The 20,802-nt window shown below is 65.1% G+C and overlaps 4 protein-coding genes across 5 annotated transcripts; 2 read left to right on the top strand and 2 right to left on the bottom strand.

Annotated features, from left to right (window-relative positions):
• The first annotated feature begins 56 nt into the window (after positions 1–56).
• Positions 57–8,502, top strand: CHLRE_03g151300v5 (uncharacterized protein). Of its 2 annotated transcripts, none has more exons than XM_043060516.1 (16): positions 57–348; positions 842–1,046; positions 1,289–1,520; positions 1,768–2,009; positions 2,186–3,096; positions 3,355–3,471; positions 3,918–4,001; positions 4,187–4,255; positions 4,509–4,614; positions 4,716–4,860; positions 5,115–5,172; positions 5,453–5,459; positions 5,704–5,819; positions 6,318–6,524; positions 6,773–6,814; positions 7,087–8,502. In XM_043060516.1, the coding sequence occupies exons 1-16, from the start codon at positions 322–324 to the stop codon at positions 7,261–7,263; spliced, it is 2,745 nt and encodes a 914-aa protein (XP_042925645.1). In that variant the 5' UTR covers positions 57–321; the 3' UTR covers positions 7,264–8,502. The 2 variants fall into 2 exon arrangements, with proteins under 2 accessions (XP_042925645.1, XP_042925646.1); XM_043060517.1 differs by having other exon boundaries at positions 57–485.
• A 1-nt stretch (position 8,503) lies between these two features.
• Positions 8,504–12,866, bottom strand: CHLRE_03g151250v5 (uncharacterized protein). Its single transcript, XM_043060515.1, has 8 exons — positions 12,345–12,866; positions 11,852–12,157; positions 11,514–11,601; positions 10,968–11,172; positions 10,575–10,764; positions 10,273–10,376; positions 9,830–9,967; positions 8,504–9,441 (listed from the first exon to the last, which is right to left on the bottom strand). Exons 1-8 carry the CDS (start codon positions 12,735–12,737, stop codon positions 9,315–9,317), a joined length of 1,551 nt encoding a protein of 516 aa, XP_042925644.1. The 5' UTR covers positions 12,738–12,866; the 3' UTR covers positions 8,504–9,314.
• A 100-nt stretch (positions 12,867–12,966) lies between these two features.
• Positions 12,967–14,688, top strand: CHLRE_03g151200v5 (uncharacterized protein). The gene is made up of 3 exons (XM_001695498.2): positions 12,967–13,157; positions 13,608–13,702; positions 13,895–14,688. Exons 1-3 carry the CDS (start codon positions 13,022–13,024, stop codon positions 13,994–13,996), a joined length of 333 nt encoding a protein of 110 aa, XP_001695550.1. The 5' UTR covers positions 12,967–13,021; the 3' UTR covers positions 13,997–14,688.
• Positions 14,689–14,694: 6 nt separating this feature from the next.
• On the bottom strand, positions 14,695–20,726 carry CHLRE_03g151150v5 (uncharacterized protein). The gene is made up of 4 exons (XM_043060514.1): positions 20,491–20,726; positions 20,165–20,265; positions 18,388–19,967; positions 14,695–18,090 (listed from the first exon to the last, which is right to left on the bottom strand). The coding sequence occupies exons 1-4, from the start codon at positions 20,526–20,528 to the stop codon at positions 15,022–15,024; spliced, it is 4,788 nt and encodes a 1,595-aa protein (XP_042925643.1). The 5' UTR covers positions 20,529–20,726; the 3' UTR covers positions 14,695–15,021.
• Positions 20,727–20,802: the final 76 nt, after the last annotated feature.

The raw sequence follows: 20,802 nt of genomic DNA, 5'->3' as shown, positions 1-20,802 counted from the left end.
AGTCTGCTATTATCCAGTCATAGCACCTTCATATACAGTGGTATAGCTAAGGATTCGTAGGAAACACGGGCGTCGATTGTCGATCTGTGACCAAGTGTAGACTTGTGCAGTCGCATCCTGTATATACACATAGTGATTGCAACCTTGGTTAAAGGTTTACAGCGATGCTGCGGCTGAGACGGGACTCACTCTAAAAACGGAGGTCTCGCTCTAGCTGTTTTGTAGCCAGTACTGATGATCTAAGTATGTCAAGGAAGTTATACACAATGTTCAGTCACATAAGCCTCGCTTTGGTGGCTTTGGCGAGCGCAAGCAGCGCCCATGCTGTGGAGCGCCTTGTGCGAAGCGGTGCGGAGCTCGCAGCGGCTTTCGCAGACCCTTCAGTGGATACAGTCTCAGTTGGCGTCTCAAGTCTGAAATTTAGCGACGAGGACTTTAGCGGTCTTGCTACTGAGCCTCCCGTTATCCTTACGAGAAATGTAACGGTAAATGGAATACAGTTGCCGTCCGGAGCATTGCCCTACATATATCTGGAGGCGCGACAAAAGTGAAATCGGACTACGGCGACCCTGTACATGTGCCCGAACCCTGTCAGCTGGAACCCTGCGCACTACGACTATCCGACTGTGCGAGCCCCTGCGCCGATGCACGCCATTACGAGGGGTGGGGGCTGGTGGCATATGTGCGCTCGCAAGGGGACGGGGTGAGGCTGCAAGTCGTGCGAGCCCGAGCGCGTCACTGGGAGCCACCTTTCCCTCCATCCTCGCCACCGCAGCCCCGCGCCCTCACCGCCCTCACCCACACGCACCCGCCCTCGTCCCGCTGCCCGCCCTGCCCGCAGGTGCAGATCGGCCCCGGCGTGACGCTGACCCTGGCCCAGCTGGTGTTTGAGACGCCGCCCTCAGACAACATGTTCCGGGCTCCGGGACTGCCCTTCCTGCGGCCCAGTAGTGCCGGCCCCGACACCGGCGCGCGGCTGCTGCTGAGGGACAGCGTGGTGTGGTCGGCTGTGTGCTTCCCCGCACTGGTGCGGACAGCGAATGCAGGTGGGCTGGCCAGGGTTTGGGGCTGGGAGGGGGGTTTGCAGCAGGCGCCGAGCGAGCGTGACGCGGCATGTATGTGGGTCAGGCGACACAGCGGACCGGCGGCCACAGCGGCGGCTCACCAGGCCCAGGCGTTGTGCTCCCGTGGTCACAGAGCTCACTAAAAGGAGAGGGCCGCCGACACAAACCCGGCATACATATGCCCTGCCCGACCCTGCCCTGCTGCGTGTTACCAACGCCCCCAGGCGCCGTGCCGCGACCACCCGGCGAGCCTGGCAACCAGAGCTTCATCGGCGAGGTGGCGCAGGACGGGTGCGTGCCCGCCACCAACTCCAGCGCCTATGCGGCGGCGGCGCTGCTGTCGCGCTGCCACCCCGCGGGCCGCATGGCGCTTGTAGACTACGCGCTGGCGGGCGCGGTGGTGGGCGTGTCGCAGAACGCCGTGCCCGCACACTACAGCGTGGTGCTGAAGAACATGTGCGTGTGTGTATGTGTGTGGCGGGGGGAGGGGCGCGGCGGCGTGTGGGACTGTGCGTGGGACTGTGAGGATCTACCGTTGGGGCGTGGCCGCATGGGGGATGTTGGAGACTCACTCTTGGAGGGCATCAATGGCGGGGCTGCACGCACCGCCTGTCTATCCCTCCCTCCCTCCCACCCAAGTCTATCTAATTCCCCTCTCCACACACATGCCTACGTGGCCCCATCCACACGCTCGCCCTGGCAGCACGGGCCTGTGCCGCTCCGTGCTGAGCATGTCCTGCATCTCCACCTTCACCGCCATCGGCTGCTTCCTGGCCGCCATGAACAACTACACAGCACCCGCAGACGTGCTGACGTCGGCAAGCGAAGGCGGCGGCGGCGGCGGCAGCGTGTACGGCGCCACACCGGCGGACGGCGGCAGCGGCGGCGGCAGCGGCGACAGCGGTGATGGGGCGGACACGGTATTGCTGGCGGGGCTCTTGGGAGGTACGTGTGCTGCGTCGCGTGAGTGCATGCATTCGGAGAGTTACTTGCGTGTCTTTGGGGACCCAGTAGCGCAGGGCGCACTGTGACGGCGAGCTTGGCGCCGGGACGGAGCATCATGGACGGATGCATCAGTAAAGTGCCTGAAACCCCGGTGCTGTGTGCTGTGCTGCGTGCAGGCCTGGGTGGCGTCCTGGTCCTGCTGGCGGTCGTGGGCGGCGTGCTGTGGGTGCGGCGCCGGCGGCGCGATGCCGCCTACCGGGCAGCAGCTCAGCGGCAGCACGGCACCAGCAAAGGCGATGTCGTCGCTGCTGCCGACGGCCCCGACGCCGGCCACCAGCCGCCCTCCTATCCTGGCCAGGGCAACAGCGACGGGACCGCCGTGGTGCGAAGCACGACAACGGCCAGCAGCAAGACGGCCAGCAGCGGCGGCAAGGGAAGCATGTCCACCGCTGTGTGTGGCGGCGGCGCCGTGGCAGCCGCTGCACGCCCACTGTCCGAAGTCGTGGTGCTGGACGGCAGCGGCGTGGCGGGCGCGGGCGGCAAGGCGCCGCAGCAGGGTGACGGCGGCAAGGACGGCTGGCGGTCGGGCGTCACCGCCAAGACGCCCACTCGCAACAGGGGCTCCACCGGTCTGCTGACCAGCGAGGTGGGCTGCACGCGCACGCGCAGCGGCTCCTCTGCCGCCGGGCTGGTGGTTGGCGCCGACGCCGGCGGCGCCTCAGGCTCCAAGAGTCACGTTGCCACAGCCGCGGCCGCCACCGCCACCGCCGCTGGCTTCGGGTCCCTCTCCCAGCCGCACCCGGCGCAGGCGCAGGCGCAGGTGGCGCACCCTGTAGCAAAGCCGCAGGCACCACTGGACTATGACAGTGTGGTGGCCTTGCACTCGCCCATCAACATCGACATGGCGCTGGACGTGTTGGTGGTGGAGCGGGACACGGTAGCGGTGGCGTCGGCGGCGGCGGCAGAGGGCGGCAGCGGTGACGGTGCGGCCAGCCCCCGTGTGGCGGCGGCGGCGGGGGCAGCTGGCGTGGGGGCAGACGCCGGCAGCAATGTCCTGACGCTGCTGCCGACGCTGCGCGGCAGAGGGGTGAGTGGCGGGGTCAAGCGGCGTACCGTAGGCAGGACGTCGCTCTCGAGCCGTTGGCGCCCCGCTTCCCAGTACTGTGATAAACACGTGGGCCAGCCACGCACGTGTGCAAGTACCTGACGGAGGCGCCGCTTGGTGCCCTTTTCTGCGGTGGCACGGCACCCACAGCAAACCAGCAATGCATCACCGTGTCATACAAAGAGTGGCACACCGGCACGCTAAGAAGTCCAGCTCGCTTGTGCATGTGTGCGCGCGCAGGCGTTCGGGCGCGTGGTGGAGGGCGTGTATCAGGGCCAGCGAGTGGCAGTGAAGCTGCTGACGCCGGCGGGGCTGTCGCAGGAGCTAAGCGACGACCTGCGCGCGTCCTTCCGCCAGGTTGGTGCACGTGTTGTGTGTGTGTGTGTGTGTGTGTGTGTGTGTGTGTGTGTGTGTGTGTGTGTGCAGATGTAGCACAACTGTGATGGGGAGTTGAAGGAGGTTGTGAATGTTCGGGAGGTCCCGCCGCCGGATGTGCAGCAGCGGGCAGTGGGCCCTCGTGGCGCGGGTGTGGCTCCGTGAGAGGCCGTGTGCGGGCGGCTGCTGAGGTAGGGAAGGCAAGTAAGGTGACCAGCACAGGGCAAGCCCGCCCCTGACCCCATGCGGCTCAGCCATTTACACCTGCCGCTCCGCACCACGGAACAACCCTGTCCCACCAGCCACGCCATGCTCTCCTCCTCGCTCTATTGCATTGGGTTTGGCCTGGTTTGGGGCTGGTATCTGCAACCCCACCCCGCGCCCTGCCACATGCTGTTGGACACGTGTTAGTTGTGCTGCTCGCGCAGGAGGTTGCGGTGCTGGGCAGGTGCCAGCACGACAACGTGGTGCGGCTGCTGGCCGCCAGCATCAACCCCAAGCAGCTCTGCCTGGTAGGCACGCCAGGGACGAACGGAGTGCGGGTGGCATTCCACTCGAGCAAGCCCAGGGCGGGTTAGTCACCTGTAGTCAGTCGGCGTGCAGGCCCGAGCCCAGCAAGGGTTTGCCAGCTTCGACCCAACGGGCAAATGCCCTGATGTGCACGCGATGCGTGTGTGTCGCGTATGAATCCGCTTAGGTGATGGAGCTTTGCGAGTGCTCCCTGGAGAAACTGATCTACAGCGGCACCCTCATGCCGCTGCCCAAGGTGCGTACGTCGGCCCAGCGTGTGTGCTGGCTGGCGCTTAAATGTGGTGCCTGGGCGTATACTTCATGTGCGTAGGAATGGGTGGGTGCAGGGGTAAAAGCTACACGCCTATGTATGTGGGCAAGGAAAAGGCCTTGGTGGGCTCACGCTCTTGCCTGTGCCTGTATTCCTTGCCACCCCTCCTTCACCACCGCTTCCTACCTCCTCCTCCTCCTCCTCCTCCTCCAATTCCTGCTCTGGCTTGTCCCGGCAGGTGCTGCACATCGCGGCCCAGGTGGCGGCGGGGCTGGTGTACCTGCACCCCACCATCATGCACCGAGACCTGGGAGGCGGCGGCGGAGTGAGGGCCATGCGGGAGGGTGTGTGTGTGTGCGGGGGTGTGCGTGGGATGACACATGTGCCTCGCCGTGCGGCAATGTCTGCTGAAGATGTCCTGCGTGTTATATTATGTGCCGACCAGGCTGCCCGCTGTGTAGCAGGTTTGCTAAGTCGTCCTGTGGCTTTTCCGTGCTCATACCTTTGACCCTCCCGCTCACAATCCCCAACATCAAACTGCTCCGCCCCCATGTATGTGCCAACGAACCCCACTTCATCACCAAACAGAAGTGAGTGCTGAGGCCCAATCTAGAGCTCGTGTCTGTGTGCAAACGTTTGAAATGGCTATGCTTGCGATGTCCTGTTTGTCCAGGGCAGTGCCCTTCCATACTGTCCGAAGCGGGTTGCAGGTGTTGTGCAGGCTTGCTCTCCGCATACCACCTGCCACGCCCGACCCTGTCTGATCGTGGCCGTGCCTGCACCCCCCCCCGCACACACACACATGGTACTTACAGCCCCACACCCACACACCCATTGCTAACAGACCCGCCAACGTCCTCATCAACGGAGCCGACACCGACACACCCATCGCCAAGCTCACGGTGACGCCTGCTGCTAGGCGCTGCGCTGGCTTAACGCGGCTGCTGGGGACCAGCGCCAGGCACCAGCTAGGGACGAGTCAGCGGTAGACCGGCTAGGGACCAAATAGTTGTGGCTTCAAAGTGCCGGGCAGTGCACCCAAGCAGTGCACCTAAGACACACTGCTGGCAATGTGCGGCTTCGGATTGCTCGAGGCATGTGCTTGTGCGCTTGTAGCTCCCCATGTGTCTCATTTAGCTAACGCGCAGCGCCTGCTCGATGCCTCGTGATGCTGCCGCGCAGGACTTCGGTGCGTTGATTGTGGTTGGGTCGTCGCTCAGGGCTCAGACCGCGTTTGAGAAGTGGACCTGGGAGGCCCTCACGATGCTGTGACTCAGGGGTCCTAGGCGTGGGTGGAGCCAAGCAAGGGTTTGAGGCATGGCAGCAGCCAGTAGCGGCCTGATCCGCATTGCTGCTAACGTTGCATGCTTTGCAGTTTGCAATGTCTTGTTTTGTTTATGACGGTGTGCTTGGTGCGCTGCGGTGCATCGCAGGTCTCGCGCGCATGCGGTCTGTCACCATGCCCACCCTGAACCCGGAGGCCGGCACTCCCGCCTACATGGCACCCGAGTGCTACGACGTCAACAACGACGTCATCACCTCCAAAGCCGTGAGCAGGCAGAGCAGCCGCCCCAGTCAAGCACTGCCATCTATGTAGCTAGTCATGCCTGGAGCCCCTCCTCCCTCACGCGCCCTGCTTGCTGCTGACTGCATCCTGCCGACCCTCGACCCTGCTTGCTGCTGCCTGCATCCTGCTGACCCTCGACCCTGCGCCTGCCTGCCTGTCCGCCCGTGTGTGGCCGAGCAAATGAGCGGTCCCATCCCATTCCTCGGCACCACTCACAACCGCAGACACAAGCACACACACGCATACACACGCGCATGCAACGCATGCTATGATCTGTATCCTTCCGTCCTCCCGCCCTGACTCCCATCCTAACACCGCCACTGCCACCACCAATCCCATCCTGACACCGCCACTGCCACCACCAATCCCATCCTGACACCGCCACTGCCACCACCAATCCCATCCTGACACCGCCACTGCCACCACCAATCCCATACTGACACCGCCCGCCTGCTGACGGTGTCCACCACCCACCTGCAGGACGTGTTCTCCCTGGGTGCGCTGCTGTGGACCTGCCTGTCTGGCCGCGAGCCCTGGGCCGGACAGAACATGGTGCAGGTGGCCGTCGCCATCACCGTGCACCGCCAGCGCCTGCCGCTGTCCGCGCTGCCCGAGGAGCGCTGCCCGCCCAAGCTGCGCAGGCTGATTGAGGCGTGCTGGGAGCACGACCCGCTGCGCCGGCCCGCGGTGCGTACGGCGTGCAGCGTACGTAGAAGCGTGGGAGCACGGGGGCTGTGGGTTTGGGCTTTGTCGTCTGATGACGCGGTCGGGTTTTGTGCTCGTGATGCATGCATGCGGCTCCATCCAGCAGGGTCCTGCTGCGCTCCGAGCCGAACGCTGCTGAAGTGAAGTGTGTGTGGCACTGATGTGCAGCATGTCTGTATGTGACGTGCTTCATTGGGGCCCTCCACACTACGGCACGTGTCACGCCGCAGGCGGCCGAGGTGCACAAGGAGCTACTGGTGGTGCTGGAGCAGGTGCGTATGCGGCAGCTGCATGTGCTTAGGCAAACCATGTGTGAGAGGGGCGGGGGAGTTACATGCATGTAGTGTTTGGGAAGTGGTTATGTTCAAGGGAGGGTGCGTAAGCAACCAAGCAAGCAAGGCGTTGGTTGCTCTGACAGCCGTGGCTGCTCCGCGTGGGCGTGGGCGGCTGCTCCTCTGCTTGGGGCGGGGCTGCTCGTGACCACGGTGGCCATGGCTCTATCCTATCTTGTGGCGTGCCACCATGCGCTGCCTCCCCGCCATAGGTCACGTCGGGCTCCGCAAACGGCCCCGGGAAGCCCATCCCGTGCGTCACTGGCGCACTCGTCAACTGCGACCATAACACCGCCGGCGACACGTCCCTGCCGCCGCCTCGCGTGTTGGCAAACCTCCGTGACGAGCAGGAGCAGCCTCAAGAGCCGCAGCAGCAGCAGTCGCCATAGGAGTGGGAGCCGCAAGTGCGCCACGCACTCGCTGTTCGAGAAGTTGCCTGATGCGGCATAGAGAGTAACGGTAATGCCTGAGATCTGAGCAGCTGGAGATCCGGGGTGAAGGTGGCACAAGGCTGGGTAAGCGGCCCAATGCAAAGCATGCAGTAGTTCAGAACCGAGAGTGCTTGCCGTCGGCAGCACGTGTGTCACCGTCCATTGATGGACTGGAACGTATGGTGCAATTGCGTAAGGCATGAGGCGCATAATTTCACATTACTTGCCCATGGCAGGGTGCCTCTACTTTTGTTTCTATTTTAGCATGCAGGATGCATCCACTTCGGACATGTGCGGATATGGCGTTCAATGTGATGGAGCCGGCTGAGTGTCGATTGTCGAATGCAATCGTGCAAAGCACCATGCATGCTGTGACTCAACTGGCTGTTTGCCGTAGGCTGTCCCTGCTGGCCGCAGGCCCCGCTGAGGATTTGCTAGGCGGCGGCCAGCTGGCACCAGAGTGTGATTGGGGCTAGTTGGGTTTTGGGTTTTGGGTTCCTCGATGTTACCGATTGTTCAAACGTTGTGTATTTGGTTTTGCTCTTTTCATCATTGGCCCGCATTGCGGTTGTTCCCGTGCCCACAGTGCGTGTGTCAACGCCGGAAGGCGAGGTGTGGAACGCGGCGGCTATTTGATACGCGACCTTTGTCATCTTGCTAGGTGCGACATTGTTTGCCGACAGGCGGCACGGATATATGTTTGTCAATGCAGGTCAATGCGATGGGACGCCAGTGCTGCAAGTCATGCCGTGCCATGCCATCGTGTCGAGCAACGGGCAGGTCAATGGCGGTGTGGCGCCAGTGGTCAGACACATTCACACTGGAGCCAGCACACAAATCCGGGAGTGTGGCGCAGTGCTGAGATTGCATATTAAGAGCGAGATGGAACCAACTGATACGCGCATCACGTGAGCTACCCATGGGCGGTGTCGATGATGCGGGTGTGATGCGCTCTGCGCTCCAGACGCGCTGGTCGGCTGGTGTGCTGCTGACATCATCAAGCTGGTCGTGTGCCAAGAGGGCCAGCGCCACCCGCACGCCGCGGGTTTCTGGATGGGTTGCATTCTTGTGTAGCGCAACCCTGCTGCTTAAGTGTGTTTCTTCAACACGGGGCGGCTTTGGTGTGTTTCTTTCTTCGACAGGGGGCGGCTGGCCAGGGCCTGGGCGAGTGAGGGGCACCTTGGGAAGTGGTAAGCCGCAGGATACACCATTACACCGTATGCATGTGTGACCAACTGACGCGGCTGGGCCGTCAGTGATTTGTGTTGGTGTGTTGCAGCCCAGGGGCGGGGTGGTATAAGGAACTGAGTAAAGGAGGGCTACTGGTATGTGATTGCGATCCTGCGACGCGATACGATGCGATACGTGGCGTTGACCACACGGCGTACGCAATGTCGCTGACGACAGCAGCCGGTTAAGGACTAGTGGATTTCATGCATGGCAAAACTTCTGACCGTCTGGACGACATCAGCGAAGAGGCCGGCATGCAAGTCTTATACTTGGGCGGCCGGTGACGGCGTGCCGGCATGTGAGGAGCGCAACTGCTTGCACCGAGTCGGGTCACAACACATGTACGTAAGTTGAACTTGTTCCTCCTAACCACTCTCCAGCTTGAATTGCTACACATTCAGAATCCAAGATGAAGCCCACCGTCTTGCGGTCACTCGGCCCGGGCCTCTGCAGGTGTGATTAAGAATTATCCAAGCCCTCCGGGGTCACAGGAGGGTGCTGGCGGAACAGGGTCCTGATGTCCTCCCCTCAACATTCGAGCAGTCAATCACACAGAGCCACAGGCACGACCACCGCACTGGCAACACACCACTCGCCGACATCCAACACCTCCAGGCAACCTATAAATCGTGCCCAGAACAACACATCACGGAACTAACATGCGGCGTCGTGCACGTGTCAAACCACATATGGTTGCTTTACACACCCACCCATCTCACACACTTCCTCTTGCCAAGTTCAACACACACGCGTGCACATACACACTGAGCCGCGCTGCATCACGCGCGGGTTGGCGGCGGCAGCTCGAAGGCGGGGAAGCGCGAGCCGTGTGAGCCGCCGTCGTCCGCCAGTAGGTCCGCCAGCAGGCACAGCACACCCGCCCGGCCCTCAAACAGCGACAGCGGCCTGCCACCACCGTAACAGGTGTCCCGGTGTTCACGGTGGGGGGATTCCAGGCATGGGAATGGGAACAGGGGAAGGGGTCAGTTGCTTGTGCTCTATGCCGCGGATTGCAAGCAGGCAGTTGAGCGGCGAGCCACAACGCCGAGCGTGGGCCGGAAGTTGCTGTGCGCGGCAGGCTCACACAGAACCGCCCGCCCCTGCAAGTGTGCCGTGGGAGCTAGCGCACTGCACCCAGTGGGGCCCTTTCACCCAGGTGTGTCCCAGGCCCGGTGCGTCCCCCTCTCACACAGGCTGCGTCCCAGCTCCTCATGTGTTTGCAATTTATGTTTGACAAGGACTGGGAAACCCTCCCTCCGCCCAATGGGACGGGTGCACACGACCTCTCCCCCACCTGTCGGGCGTGTCAAACACGGAGCGGCCCTCGGCGCCGCTGACGTGGCCCGCGAACTGCCGCGCCCGGTGCAGCCACACCGCCGCCTCCCCGCCGCCCGTGGCCCGGTGCAGCGCAAGCAGCGCGTAGGCGTTGCCGCTGCGCGGTGAGCCGTGTGGAATGATGAGCATTGTGTGTGATGTATGGCAAGGAACGTGCACGGACACAGCTGCACGCGCGCACACACACGAACGCTCGGGCACTATTCCCCCTCAAGGTTAGAGTAGCGGGGGTTGCGCGATTTTCGGTTAATAAGACCGGCGGCTCACAGCGGCAGTATGCGAGGTAACTTCAGGTAGCATCCGTAAATCGTCGTTTTGCTGCATCGCATACACTGTCTTTGCACAATGTTTTCCTTGTGCTCTTTAACACGTACGCTTGTGCTCTTTAACACACGAACGCACCTGGTGCCGTGGCAGAGGCCGTGCCCTTTCCGCAGCAGCCCCAGCTGCCACACCACCTCCCCCGCCCGCCGTGCCGCCGCCAGGTACTCCGCATCGCCAAACACCTGCGCGTGGTTGTTTGTGCGGGCACATGTGCTGGCGTGTGTAACGCTTTGTGCTGCACATCAGCACGCCATATGGCGGCATAAAAACACCACATCCCCAACACACACACACACACATGCATACATAGTCCTGCGTGTTTCTTCCCCTGTGCTCCCTAACAATCACACAAACAAACACATGCACACACACACACGGACCTCGTGCGCTTTGCACCACAGGAAGACGGCTCCGGGCGCGCCGTGACACCAGTGCACCAGTGTCTTGGCTGCTGCGCCGCCCGCCTCCCCGGGCGGCGGCGGCTCGGGCGGCGACATAGCCATCTTGGTGGGGTAGTGCCCGCCGCGCGCGCTGCAGCCGGGGGCGTCCTTCTCGTGACTCGCCACATACCTGCAGCGGCAGCGGCAGCAGCAGCAGCCGTGCGGCAATGATGGCAGGGTCGGGGTCACGACAGACTCACAATTGCCGCCGCAATGTGGGCCCCGCGCTGCCGTGTGGCGTGCAGCCAGGAGGCCCCTTCGGTCGTGCCTCTTGCCGCCCTTCAACACATCCCACACCCCACCACCCCACCACCCCGCTCCACATCGTCTCACGTGAGGCAGGCGCGCAGCTGCTGCCGGTTCTCCTCCACCTCCAAGATGGCGGGCCCGCAGTGCAGCAGCATGAACAAGATGCCCATCATGCCGTGCGCCGCGCCCAGGTAGGGCTCGCCGCGCTCGCGCCCCGGCCACATGTAGAACAGCGGCGGCGCGGGCGTGTCGGTGCGGCGCCAGCGCAGCCGCTCCGCCATCTCACGGCCTGGGCGAGTGTGTGTGCCAGGGGTGCGCGGGGCACGCGCGGAATGCCGGCGAGTTCAGGGGCTTGAAACCACAAGCAAGGTGCCGGGGAGCGCACATGATGCGCTAGTCCTAATGAGCTGGTGCAAGGCGCCGTTGCTAGGCATACCACATTGTATGAGCTACACACGTACACAGGCCCGCATCCGTGCGCTGCTTCCTTTCGCTCTTTTTCCTTGTGCTCTCCAACATGACACGCATATACCCGCCCGCCCGCCCGCACGCACGCACGCGCGCACACACACACACACACACACACACACACACACACACACACACATACATACATACACACGCACACACCTGACTCCAGCATCTCCGTGGCCACGCCCTCAATGATCTCGTCCGGGATGGTGCCCGGCCCTATAGCCGCGTTCAGCAGCTGTGCGCCCTGTTTGGCAGTTGAGTTCGTTGGCAGGGCGCCGCGCGCGTCAGACCAGAAGTTCCACAGAGCGCTGGCCAGCATTGGCCCTCAAGCCTCGACACATGTCGGAGTACGCAGCGCCATTTTCCCTGACCGCAGTTGAGCGGCATGTCTCGACACCGCTTACAACTGAAACCTGCCAATGCTCCTGGCTGCAGCACACCACTCCCATGTCCCACACCCCATCCCATCCCACACCACACCACACATCACGCGCCTGCAGGTAGCCAGCCCGGCCGTACAAGAACTCGTCATTCTCCGAGTCCATCGCCTCGGGGTACGAGTCCAGAAACGACCGCACGTGCTCGTCCCGCTCCGCCAGCAGCGCCGCGGCCGCCTCCGCTGCCTGGCCACCGCCGCCTCCACCACCCGTGCCTGCCCCCTGTGCTCCTGCTGCTCCTGACCCCGCTGCCGCTGCCGCCTCCACCGCGGCATCATGCAGCACCAGCGCCGCGGTCATGTGCACGCCGGCGCCGCCGTCTGGCATGCTGGCACCGCGAGGCCCCGTCGAGAGTGACGCACCCTGTTAACGGCGGTCAGGATAGAGGATACGCCTAACTGCCAGGTGCTGCGTCGCAGTGCGTAAGGGCGTACACGGTGAGATCGGCTCGCGGGACAAAAGAGGTATGTATGATACAGCATCAGGGATCGGCGGCTGTCCCGCCGCGGCAGCCCGCTCACACGCACCCGCAACGCGCCATGGAACCCACCTTCTTTTTAAGGCCGGCCAGGGCCTCGCGTCCATGTTCCAGTGCTGCCGCCAGAAGCGTCGATGGAAGCTCAGTCGGCAGGGTTTCGATATCGTTTACCCCTTGCGCCGGCGCCAGGGGAGCCGCGGGGGCCGCCGCTGCCCCGCCGTGTGCGCCGGGTGGCTGGTATTGTTGGCAGCCGCGCTGCAGGCTCCGCCGCGCGTGCCATAGTGCAAAAGCGACGCCCGCGGTGCCAGTGTACACGGTTGGGCTGTGCCCGTGATACGCGTTTACAGCTGCGAGCGTCTCTTGAAAGCTGGCCAGGAGAGTTGATCGGGGGACAACAGCTGCCGACGAAGGGGCTGCACCAGGCACCAGGTCCGGGAGCCGATTCGCAAAATGTCGCGTAGCCATAGTTTACCACTCCAGCATTAATAGTGTTCGTTTCCGTGAAGGGTCTGGGTACTCTCGCCAAACACCGAAACGATTGACAGTTCAGCGAAACCAAGGGCCTGAAGCGCGCCGCATTCCTGTCGTTTTATTTTATACGGTACAGTGTACTTATCAGCAAAGGATAATAATTGAAAGCCCAGGCCTCCCCATGATGCTGGATCGCGACTCCATGCGGAGCTGGTCTAAAAAAGAGCGACTCGCTGGTCTCTATCACATATTCAGTCGCCTGCAGTACATACAACAAAATGGCCATGATCGCTCTGAAGCCCGCGTCGTCGTCGGTGGCGCGTCGCCTGCAGACCTCGCAGGTGGCTGTGGCGCCTCGCGTCGCTCGCCGCTCCCTGCAAGTTCGCGCGCTTCTGGGCCCCGATGGCAAGCCCGGTAAGCTGTGTGTCTTGGATTGCGGGCCCCAAGCAGCCGCTGTGTCAGCGTTCGCGCGCCACTTGCCGACCACACAACCAGCGGTCTGGGACGCGTCGGGCTCGACATGCCTCGGACAAATGCTGTTAAGATATAGCTACATGAGATGGTCTCAATGCGCGCACGCTTGCGGCTTGCGTGGGGCATGCGACATGGTCTATAACAAAGTAATTGGCTAGCTAGCTTGGCCGGGGTGCAGGGAATGCGTATGCTAGCGGAGCTGAATTGATATGAGCTGCTGATCGGCCATGCATGGAACCGCTTGCGCACCACACGCGGAAGGGTGGAGCGGGTGGAGTTTACGGAACCCTGGCTTCGTGTGACTGCATTTCAAGTCGTTTCCCCACATCACAATCCTTTACCCTCTCGGTGCCTCATTCATGTGCACTATGTGGTCCTGCTTACTGACAGGCACCACCAGCGGCAAGAAGTTCATCTCGCGTGAGCAGGAGCCGGAGCAGTACTGGAGCAGCAAGGGCGAGGCCGAGGGCGGCAACCCCATGAAGGCAAGTGCTTCAACAGCCTCACGCTCTCAGCCACAGGACGATAAGGCCACACGTGTTACTAGCTGTGCCATCGCACGCTTGGCAGCCCTTTGACCCTCGGACCTCCACACCTTGTGACCGTCGTGCTGCTGGACCAACACGAAGCTGGGAAAGCTTAACTAAACGCCGCACTGCACTCTTTCGCACCCGCAGGACCCCCTGGCCATCATCGGCGTCCTGGCTATCTTCTTCCCCTTCATCTTCCTGGGCATTGCCGTGGCAGCCGGCTACATTGACCTGTCCGTGTACAGGTAAACAGCTCTGCACCGGCTTGTTGGCTGGATGTTGGTAATCTGTAAGCCGTGGCGAGGCGGCTGCAAGTGTATCACACAGCGGTGGAGAGGGCGGACGGCATCCGATGGCGCATGGCAGCGACCGACCGAGGCTGCACAGGTGGCGCCAGGATGCGGGGCCAGCTGCGGGCAGGTCGTCTGCTGCTTTGGACAGCAGCTAAGCGGATGATGGCTTGGGGCACATTGACCGGGAGCGGACCGTTGCGGCGGTTTGAGTGAACACGCGGAATAAGGCACGGCGACGCGGAACCGTCGCCGTGGGATTCGGGCCGTACGAGTCGATTGGTGGCGCAACGGCTCTTGCGTTACTGCTGAACTGCTGTTGAGTTTTGTTAGTTGGCAACAGCTCTCAGGCAGGGCCGCCGTATATGATGTGAGATCTCAGTGGCGTTGTGTGGTGTGTTGACAAAACTCAATTTGGGTCAGCACAGACTGTGATGCCCTGTGCGTCTATACGGACAACTGTACGATGTGAATGATTGGCACAAATTTTCTTGAAGAGTGAGGCCCTGTTGAATGCATTTGTGGGCTGTAGTTACATTTGGACCAATCCGGACCTGGACTTGCGAGACGCGCTGTGAGATTACAGCGTTGGCCCCGGCAACGGGGTTCACGCGGGCACGCACTCGACATTATGTGTAATGCCTGCTGTTTGATTCTTCGCTGTCCTGTTGCAGTGCAGTACTGTGCCTCCAGCTGTATTCAAAAGAAACACGAGCATCGTAGTGCGGTTTCACAGACACAGACTTCCTATACAACCATCCTGCTTCTGATCATGCAGCGCACTGCATGAGCCAACTTGCCCTGCCCTGGGGCGCCCGAAGCCGCTCCAGTCTGCGCCATGCCTACACGCCTTCCTAATGACACACAGGTACCTGCCCCGCCATCAGGCACCAACCCTGCATCCACAGCTACCCGTACCTCCTCCAGTCCACCACGCCCCGGGCCGCGGCGCCACTTGGCCTGATCCATCACCCGATCACCCGATCACCGGGCCTGCAGGATCATGGGCGGCACGTCCACGCCCAGCATGTGCTGCAGGTCAAGAGGGCCCGACCGCCCCAGCCGCGACCGAGCCGCCATCGCCGCCGCCTCCGCCGCGTCCGCCCGCCGCGTCGGCGAGCCCGGCGCAGCGTGCGGCGCCGTGTGCACGTACGCCAGCGGCTGCGGCGAGCGGCTGCGACCCGCGCCGCCGGAGGCGGTGGTGCCGGCGGCCGGGCTGGCGGGTGCGGAGTAGGAGGGGAGGGAGTAGGAAGCTGCGGAGAAGGTGGGTGAGGCGGGCACGGCCAGGACCCCGGGCGGCGTGGTGCCGTGCGGGTAGGCGTAGGCGGTGCCTTGGGACGCAACGCCGCTCAGGGAGTTATCGACGGAGGGCGAGGTCGCGGCGTTGGGGTCGAGGTCGCGGATGAGCTGCTGCAGGTGGTGCGCATGGCCGGAGCTGAGCAGCAGGTGCGCGGGCGGCGGCTGGCGTGTGGGCGGGGGGATGAGTCCCACCGAGGCCGTCGAGGCGGGCGTGGGCACGTACAGGTCCGGTGCGGCGGCTGAGGGCAGGAAGGCGTGGGAGGAGTGGCTGTGGCTGTGCACGGCCATGGTGGCGGCGTTCGCTACAAAGGCACCAGGCGGGGCGGTGGAGGAGAGGGCGGCGGCGCCGCGGGCCTGCATCTGCATCTGCTGCTGTTGCTGTTGCTGCTGTTTCTGCTGCACCGCGATGGGCTGCAGGTGCGGGTGGTGCGGCTGGTACTGGCGCAGGTGTGGCGACGCCGGCAACGAGCTGCTGAAGGCCGCGGGGGGCAGCCGATGCCCCGCAGGCAGCGCCGCCAGCGGCAGCGCCGCCAGCGGCCCGGCCCTCGCGCCCGCTCCACCACTCCCTCCACGGCTGCCCGCCCCGCCTCCACCTCCACCGCCTCCTCCTGCTCCCCCTCCCTTCTTCCGGCCTCCGCCTCCACCTCCACCTCCGCTTCGGCCTGACGCGGCCGGGGCGGCCATGGCACACCGCACGAGCGAGGGGTTTGGCAGCAGCCCCATCGCGTACAGGTCCGCCGCGGGGCCGGACGGCGGCGGCGGCGCCTGCATGCGCCCCGGGGTGCTGGCGGCGCTGATGGCCAAGTAGTTCCGCTCCGAGGGCAGCCCGGGCAGTTGTGCGTTGCTGAGCACGCCGCGCAGCGCCGCCGACACAGCCGGTGGCGCCGGCGGCGGGTTGACCTGCACCGGCGGCGCGGCAGGGCCGGCGAAGGCGGCGACCTGGCCGGGCGCGAAGCTGTGCGCGCCGCCACCGTCGCGCGCCGCCGCCGCCGGGCCGCTCAGGCGCGCCGGTAGGGAGTTTTCAGGCGGGAGTTGGTAGCGCCCGCGCAGGAGCCTGCTGGCAGCATCCGCCGCCGCCGCTACGGCTGCGGCTGCTGCCTCCGCGTCTGCATCGGCGAAGTCGCCACCGCTTCCCTGTGCCTCCTGACCGGGACGGGGCTTGCCGGCAAGTAGCTCGGACGCCTCCCTGCCCAGCACTGCCAGGACCGCATCCGCCGCCAGCTGAATCGCCGCATCCAGCTCCGGCGTCGACGGCGCGAACACGGTCGCGGCGGCGGCGTGACGCGCCGGCACCTGTGCGTCACGCGGCATCAATAGCTGTGCCTGCGTTGCGCCGGCGCTGGCGCTGCCGCGGAGGTTGTAGGCGGCGGCACCATCAGACGCCCGCAGCTGGCGGGCGCTGTGAGACGACGCGTGTTTCAACGGCGCCAGCGACGCTACACTGCTGCTGAGGCCCAGCCCGCCACCGCCACCGCCACCGCCACCGCCACCGCCGCCTCCACTTGCTGCTCCACCGGCTCCGGGCGTCAGCTCCATCATCACCTGCACTGCCAGCGGCACGTCTGGCTCCGAGCCCGAGCCCCCCAGCCCGCCGGCCACGCTGCTCGAGGCGGCGATGGCGGGCGGCGGCGCGAACAGCGCCTGCGGCAGCGCCGGCGCCGGCGGCAGCAGCATCGCCATCGAAGGCTCCTTGGAAAAGGGCCGAGGGCTGCTGCTCCGGCTCCGCCCGGCGCCGACGTTGGCGGCGGCTGCGGCGGACGCCGCCGCCAGGTGCGTGGGGCTGGGGGAGCGCGCACGCTGTCCCAGCGGCGACGCAGCCCGAGCGCGCGCCTGCTGCCGTTGCGGTGATCCGGGGCCAGTGCCCGACAGCAGCGCTGCCGCGGCGCCGCTGGGGAAGCCGGCCAGAGCCGCATGCGCCACCGACTCACCCCAGGCGGCGGCGGCGCCGCCAACGACACCGCCGCCGCCGCCGACACCGCGCGCCGCCAGGCTGCTGATTGGGCTGGTGGCGCGCGGCGGCAGCACGTGGCCGTAACGCCCACTAGCGCTGCGCGCCAGCGCTGGCGGCGGCGGCGACGTCCGGGCGGTGGGCGGGCCGTTGACGCTGTTTCGCGTGCGGTCTGTGCCCCGCTCAGCGCGTGTGGTGTTGGGCAGCTTCTCTACCAGCAGCTGCAGCGCCGTCAGGTCGTACAAGGTGCCTGGCAGCGCCCGCATGCGCCGCCGCGCCTGCTCCAGGTCCGCCGTGGGGGCGGGCACGCCCGGCGGCGCCGCCACCGCCACCCGCCGCACCGCCGCCGCGTTCGATGCACGCGATGGCGACGGCGGCAGGCCGCTGCCCGCCAGCCCAAACACAGAGCTGCTAGACGCCTGCGCCGCCAGGCCGCCGGCGCCGGCGGTGGCGGCACCACCCATCGCCGACGGCGACGCGGGCTCCGGCAGTGCGCCGCTGTACGTGTCACCGTCGGCTGCGCCGCCGCCGCTGCCGGTGTAGAGCTGCACGCGCTTGGGCGAGCGACACGACGTCTGCGGCCGCATCGTAGACGGGCTGCTGGGCTCGCTGGGCAGCGGCGCCTGCGTGGACGGCACAAGTGCCGACACGGCAGCGCCGCCGCGGCGGCCCGGAGGGGCCGCGAGCGTCAACAGTGCACGCACGCCCGACTCAGTCAGGCCGCCGGCTCCGCCTAGGGCGCGGGAGAGGCGTGCTCGCTCCTGTTCGTACGCCCGCATGCGCGCCCGGTGCGCTATCATGGCGTCCTGGGCCGGGCAAGTGGCGGGGGCGGGCAGTGAGGTGTCATGGACATCGGTATTCCGCGAATTGGCACTGCAAGCATGTTGGAGTTACGCTCACACAACGCACAAGACTCTGCTGCTGGCGTTGTACGGCGCATGAGCATCAACGGATTCAACACAGGCTGCTGAGCTCCGACCCAATCCTCAGCCCTGGGGAGCACCCCACACACACGTAGTGCCCTCCCTCCCCCTGCTTTCCCCACACACACGCGCGCTCCCACAGCCCGCACCCTCACAGCCCCCACCCTCACAGCCCCCTACCTGCGCCCCCAGCATCTGTCGGATCTTGGCCCTCAGCGCCGGCGCCATCACTTCATCAAGTGTCTCCACCCAGTCCGAGCCGCGCGGGCCCTGAGACGTCGCCGCCACCGCCGCCGTCATTGCCACCATGGCAGACAGGGTCAGCGACTCCGCCGATACCTCCACTCCACCGCTGGTGGAGGCGGCGGCCGCCGCCGCCGCCGCACTGAAGTAATCCTCTGAACCGTTGTTCCAACTGCCGTTGGTCACGGCGCTCTCCTGGCTGATTGGGCGGTCCGTGGCGGGCGCGCTGGCGGGCGCAGAGGCGGCGGCGGCGGCTTCGCCCGCCTCCGTGGCGCCCGTCGACGTGACCAAGGGCGATGCTTCCGCTGGCGCGGCAGACCCGGCTTGCCCTTCGCTAGCGCTGGCGCTGCCCTCCGCCCTTGCCGCTGGTGACGGGGCGCTGACTGCCACCTGTGAGGCGCTTCCACGCGCGGCCTGAGAGCTGCCCGAGCGAGACGCGCCGCCAGCCTGAGCCGCCGCCGCTGGCGCTGGCGTTGGCGTCGCCACTGGCACCGCCGCCGCCGCCGCCGCTTGGGCCGCCGCCACTGGTTGCATGGCCGTGGACATAGCCGTCGGCATGATGTCGCGCCGCGGGCTGGACCCGCCGGCAGGCCACGGCCGCGCGCCGCCAGCACTCCTCGCCGACCGCGGGCCACCGCCTGCGCTGCCGGCCCCGGCCTGGTCATTCAGCGCCGCCGCCCGCGCCGCAATCAGCCCGTCCAACGCTAGACGAGAGCTCACACCTCCGCTTCCTCCCCCTCCCCCTCCCCCTCCGCCGCCACCCGGCAGCCAGGCCTCCGCCGCGTTGCGGCGCTCCTGCTCGCGCCTGAGCTGCTCGGCCCGCGCGATCTCCATCTGCCGCGCCTGGATCTGCTCCTCCGTGGGCGTGCCCGCCCGCTCCAGCACCGCCGGCGGCCTCAAGCCCTGCGCCGCCAGGTAGTCCTTGTACACACGTGCCGTGTAGCTGGCACCCAGCTCCACCGCCAAGTGGTCCAACTCACGGCCGCCCGCTAATGCAGCAGCAGCCTCGCCGCCAGTCTGCGCCATGCCCGTGCCGCTGCCGCCGCCTCCGGCGCGGCGGGGGCTGCCGCCCCGGCTGCCGCCGACGGCCGCGCCTGCGGCGGCGGCGGCGGCGCCTGCGGCGCCGCTGGCGTCCGCGCCGAACACGTTGGCCCACTCCTTGGGCGGCACGTACCAGGCTCCGTAGCGCTGGCGGCCGCGGCTGCCGCTGCGCGACGCCGGCGTGCCTGCGAGGTCGCCGCCGCGGGCGCTGCCGGCCGTGCCACTGCGGGCGGTGCCACCGCCGCCGGGCGTGCGCGGTGTGCGCGGCGTGCGAGGAGGCGTGCCGGTGCGTGCGCTGGGCGGCAGCGGCGGCACGCCGGCGGGTGCGCCAGCGGCTCGGCTGCTACTGCCGCCGGGCTGTGGCTGCTGGTTTGACTGTAGCTGCTGCTGGTGCAGCTCGGCGTGTTCCCATGGGTCCAGTGCTGGCTGCTGCTGCAGCTCCTTGGCTTTGAGGTTCAGCGGCGGAATCGGGATGCCTGCACAACGCACACCGGGGAGTTGTGTGGGGCACAACACGCGCATTAGCCATGCAACCCGATGCACTTAAGATAACCCGGAATGGTGGGCGAAGGCACAGAGCTGTAGCAGGACTGCTATCTGGTAAACAAGTGGATGGTCACTCATCGGCCCAGCATCGCCAATCCAGTACGCCACCGCTTCAGGCCAGCCCTACCTTGCACCAACGGCTTCTGCCCGCGCCGCGCCGGCTGCTGCTGCACCTCCAGCAGCTCCGGCGGCACGTCCGCAGCAATCTTGATGTTGCTGGACTCCCATCTGCATGTGTTTGGTGCAAGAAGGGGCTGTGGTGACGAGCGAGGTGCCCCTGATACCTCCCAGCGAAGTCCAGTAGGCCCTCCCCCACCCGTTCGCGCACTCAAACCCCTCCTACTCCAAGCCCCCGAGCTAAACATGTTACGGACGGCAGCGCGAGGCAAAGCTTGGTATTTTAAGGGCAGCCGTGGCCATTGGACTCCCATCGCTGCAAACCCCGTATCCCACCTGAAGCCGCCAGAAATTACTTCAGTATCCGGCTGCATTATGGGCTTTATGATTGCCCGGGTTTGGCCAGCCGGATAAGCTCGCCACGGACAACTTTCTTATCGACCCATCGTTTTTGGTTCCCGCATTGACTTCAACATAATGCTTTGTAGTACATAGCTCAGATAGCAATGACAAAGGCTAGGGTGCTTGTGTGTCAAGCTCGAAGTGCAGCTGACTCCAGGTTAGCATTTGAGTAGCATTATTATATAGAAAGTATTAATTTCAACGTCTACAGTGTATGCTTCTCTGCTGTTTGGTTCTTGATGTTTG

Source organism: Chlamydomonas reinhardtii, chromosome 3, assembly GCF_000002595.2.
Source record: "Chlamydomonas reinhardtii strain CC-503 cw92 mt+ chromosome 3, whole genome shotgun sequence".
NCBI lineage: Eukaryota > Viridiplantae > Chlorophyta > Chlorophyceae > Chlamydomonadales > Chlamydomonadaceae > Chlamydomonas > Chlamydomonas reinhardtii.
The sequence above is the reverse complement of the archived record's forward strand: the minus strand, read 5'-3'. Positions and strand labels throughout refer to the sequence as shown.

Excerpts from the sequence above, each read along its gene's own strand:
- CHLRE_03g151300v5 (XM_043060516.1), top strand. The coding sequence starts at position 322 with ATGCTGTGGAGCGCCTTGTGCGAAGCG. Across the intron at positions 1,521-1,767 it reads AGCGTGGTGCTGAAGAACAT|CACGGGCCTGTGCCGCTCCG; the intron begins GTGCGTGTGTGT and ends TCGCCCTGGCAG. Across the intron at positions 5,820-6,317 it reads ACGTCATCACCTCCAAAGCC|GACGTGTTCTCCCTGGGTGC; the intron begins GTGAGCAGGCAG and ends ACCCACCTGCAG.
- CHLRE_03g151250v5 (XM_043060515.1), bottom strand. The coding sequence starts at position 12,737 with ATGGCTACGCGACATTTTGCGAATCGGCTCCCGGACCTGGTGCCTGGT. Across the intron at positions 10,765-10,967 it reads CAGCTGCGCGCCTGCCTCAC|GTATGTGGCGAGTCACGAGA; the intron begins GTGAGACGATGT and ends CTGCCGCTGCAG. Across the intron at positions 10,377-10,574 it reads TGTGGTGCAAAGCGCACGAG|GTGTTTGGCGATGCGGAGTA; the intron begins GTCCGTGTGTGT and ends AACCACGCGCAG.
- CHLRE_03g151200v5 (XM_001695498.2), top strand. The coding sequence starts at position 13,022 with ATGGCCATGATCGCTCTGAAGCCCGCGTCGTCGTCGGTGGCGCGTCGC. Across the intron at positions 13,158-13,607 it reads GGGCCCCGATGGCAAGCCCG|GCACCACCAGCGGCAAGAAG; the intron begins GTAAGCTGTGTG and ends GCTTACTGACAG. Across the intron at positions 13,703-13,894 it reads AGGGCGGCAACCCCATGAAG|GACCCCCTGGCCATCATCGG; the intron begins GCAAGTGCTTCA and ends TCGCACCCGCAG.
- CHLRE_03g151150v5 (XM_043060514.1), bottom strand. The coding sequence starts at position 20,528 with ATGCAGCCGGATACTGAAGTAATTTCTGGCGGCTTCAG. Across the intron at positions 20,266-20,490 it reads GTAATTTCTGGCGGCTTCAG|ATGGGAGTCCAGCAACATCA; the intron begins GTGGGATACGGG and ends AAACACATGCAG. Across the intron at positions 18,091-18,387 it reads GACAGATGCTGGGGGCGCAG|GACGCCATGATAGCGCACCG; the intron begins GTAGGGGGCTGT and ends TGCCCGGCCCAG.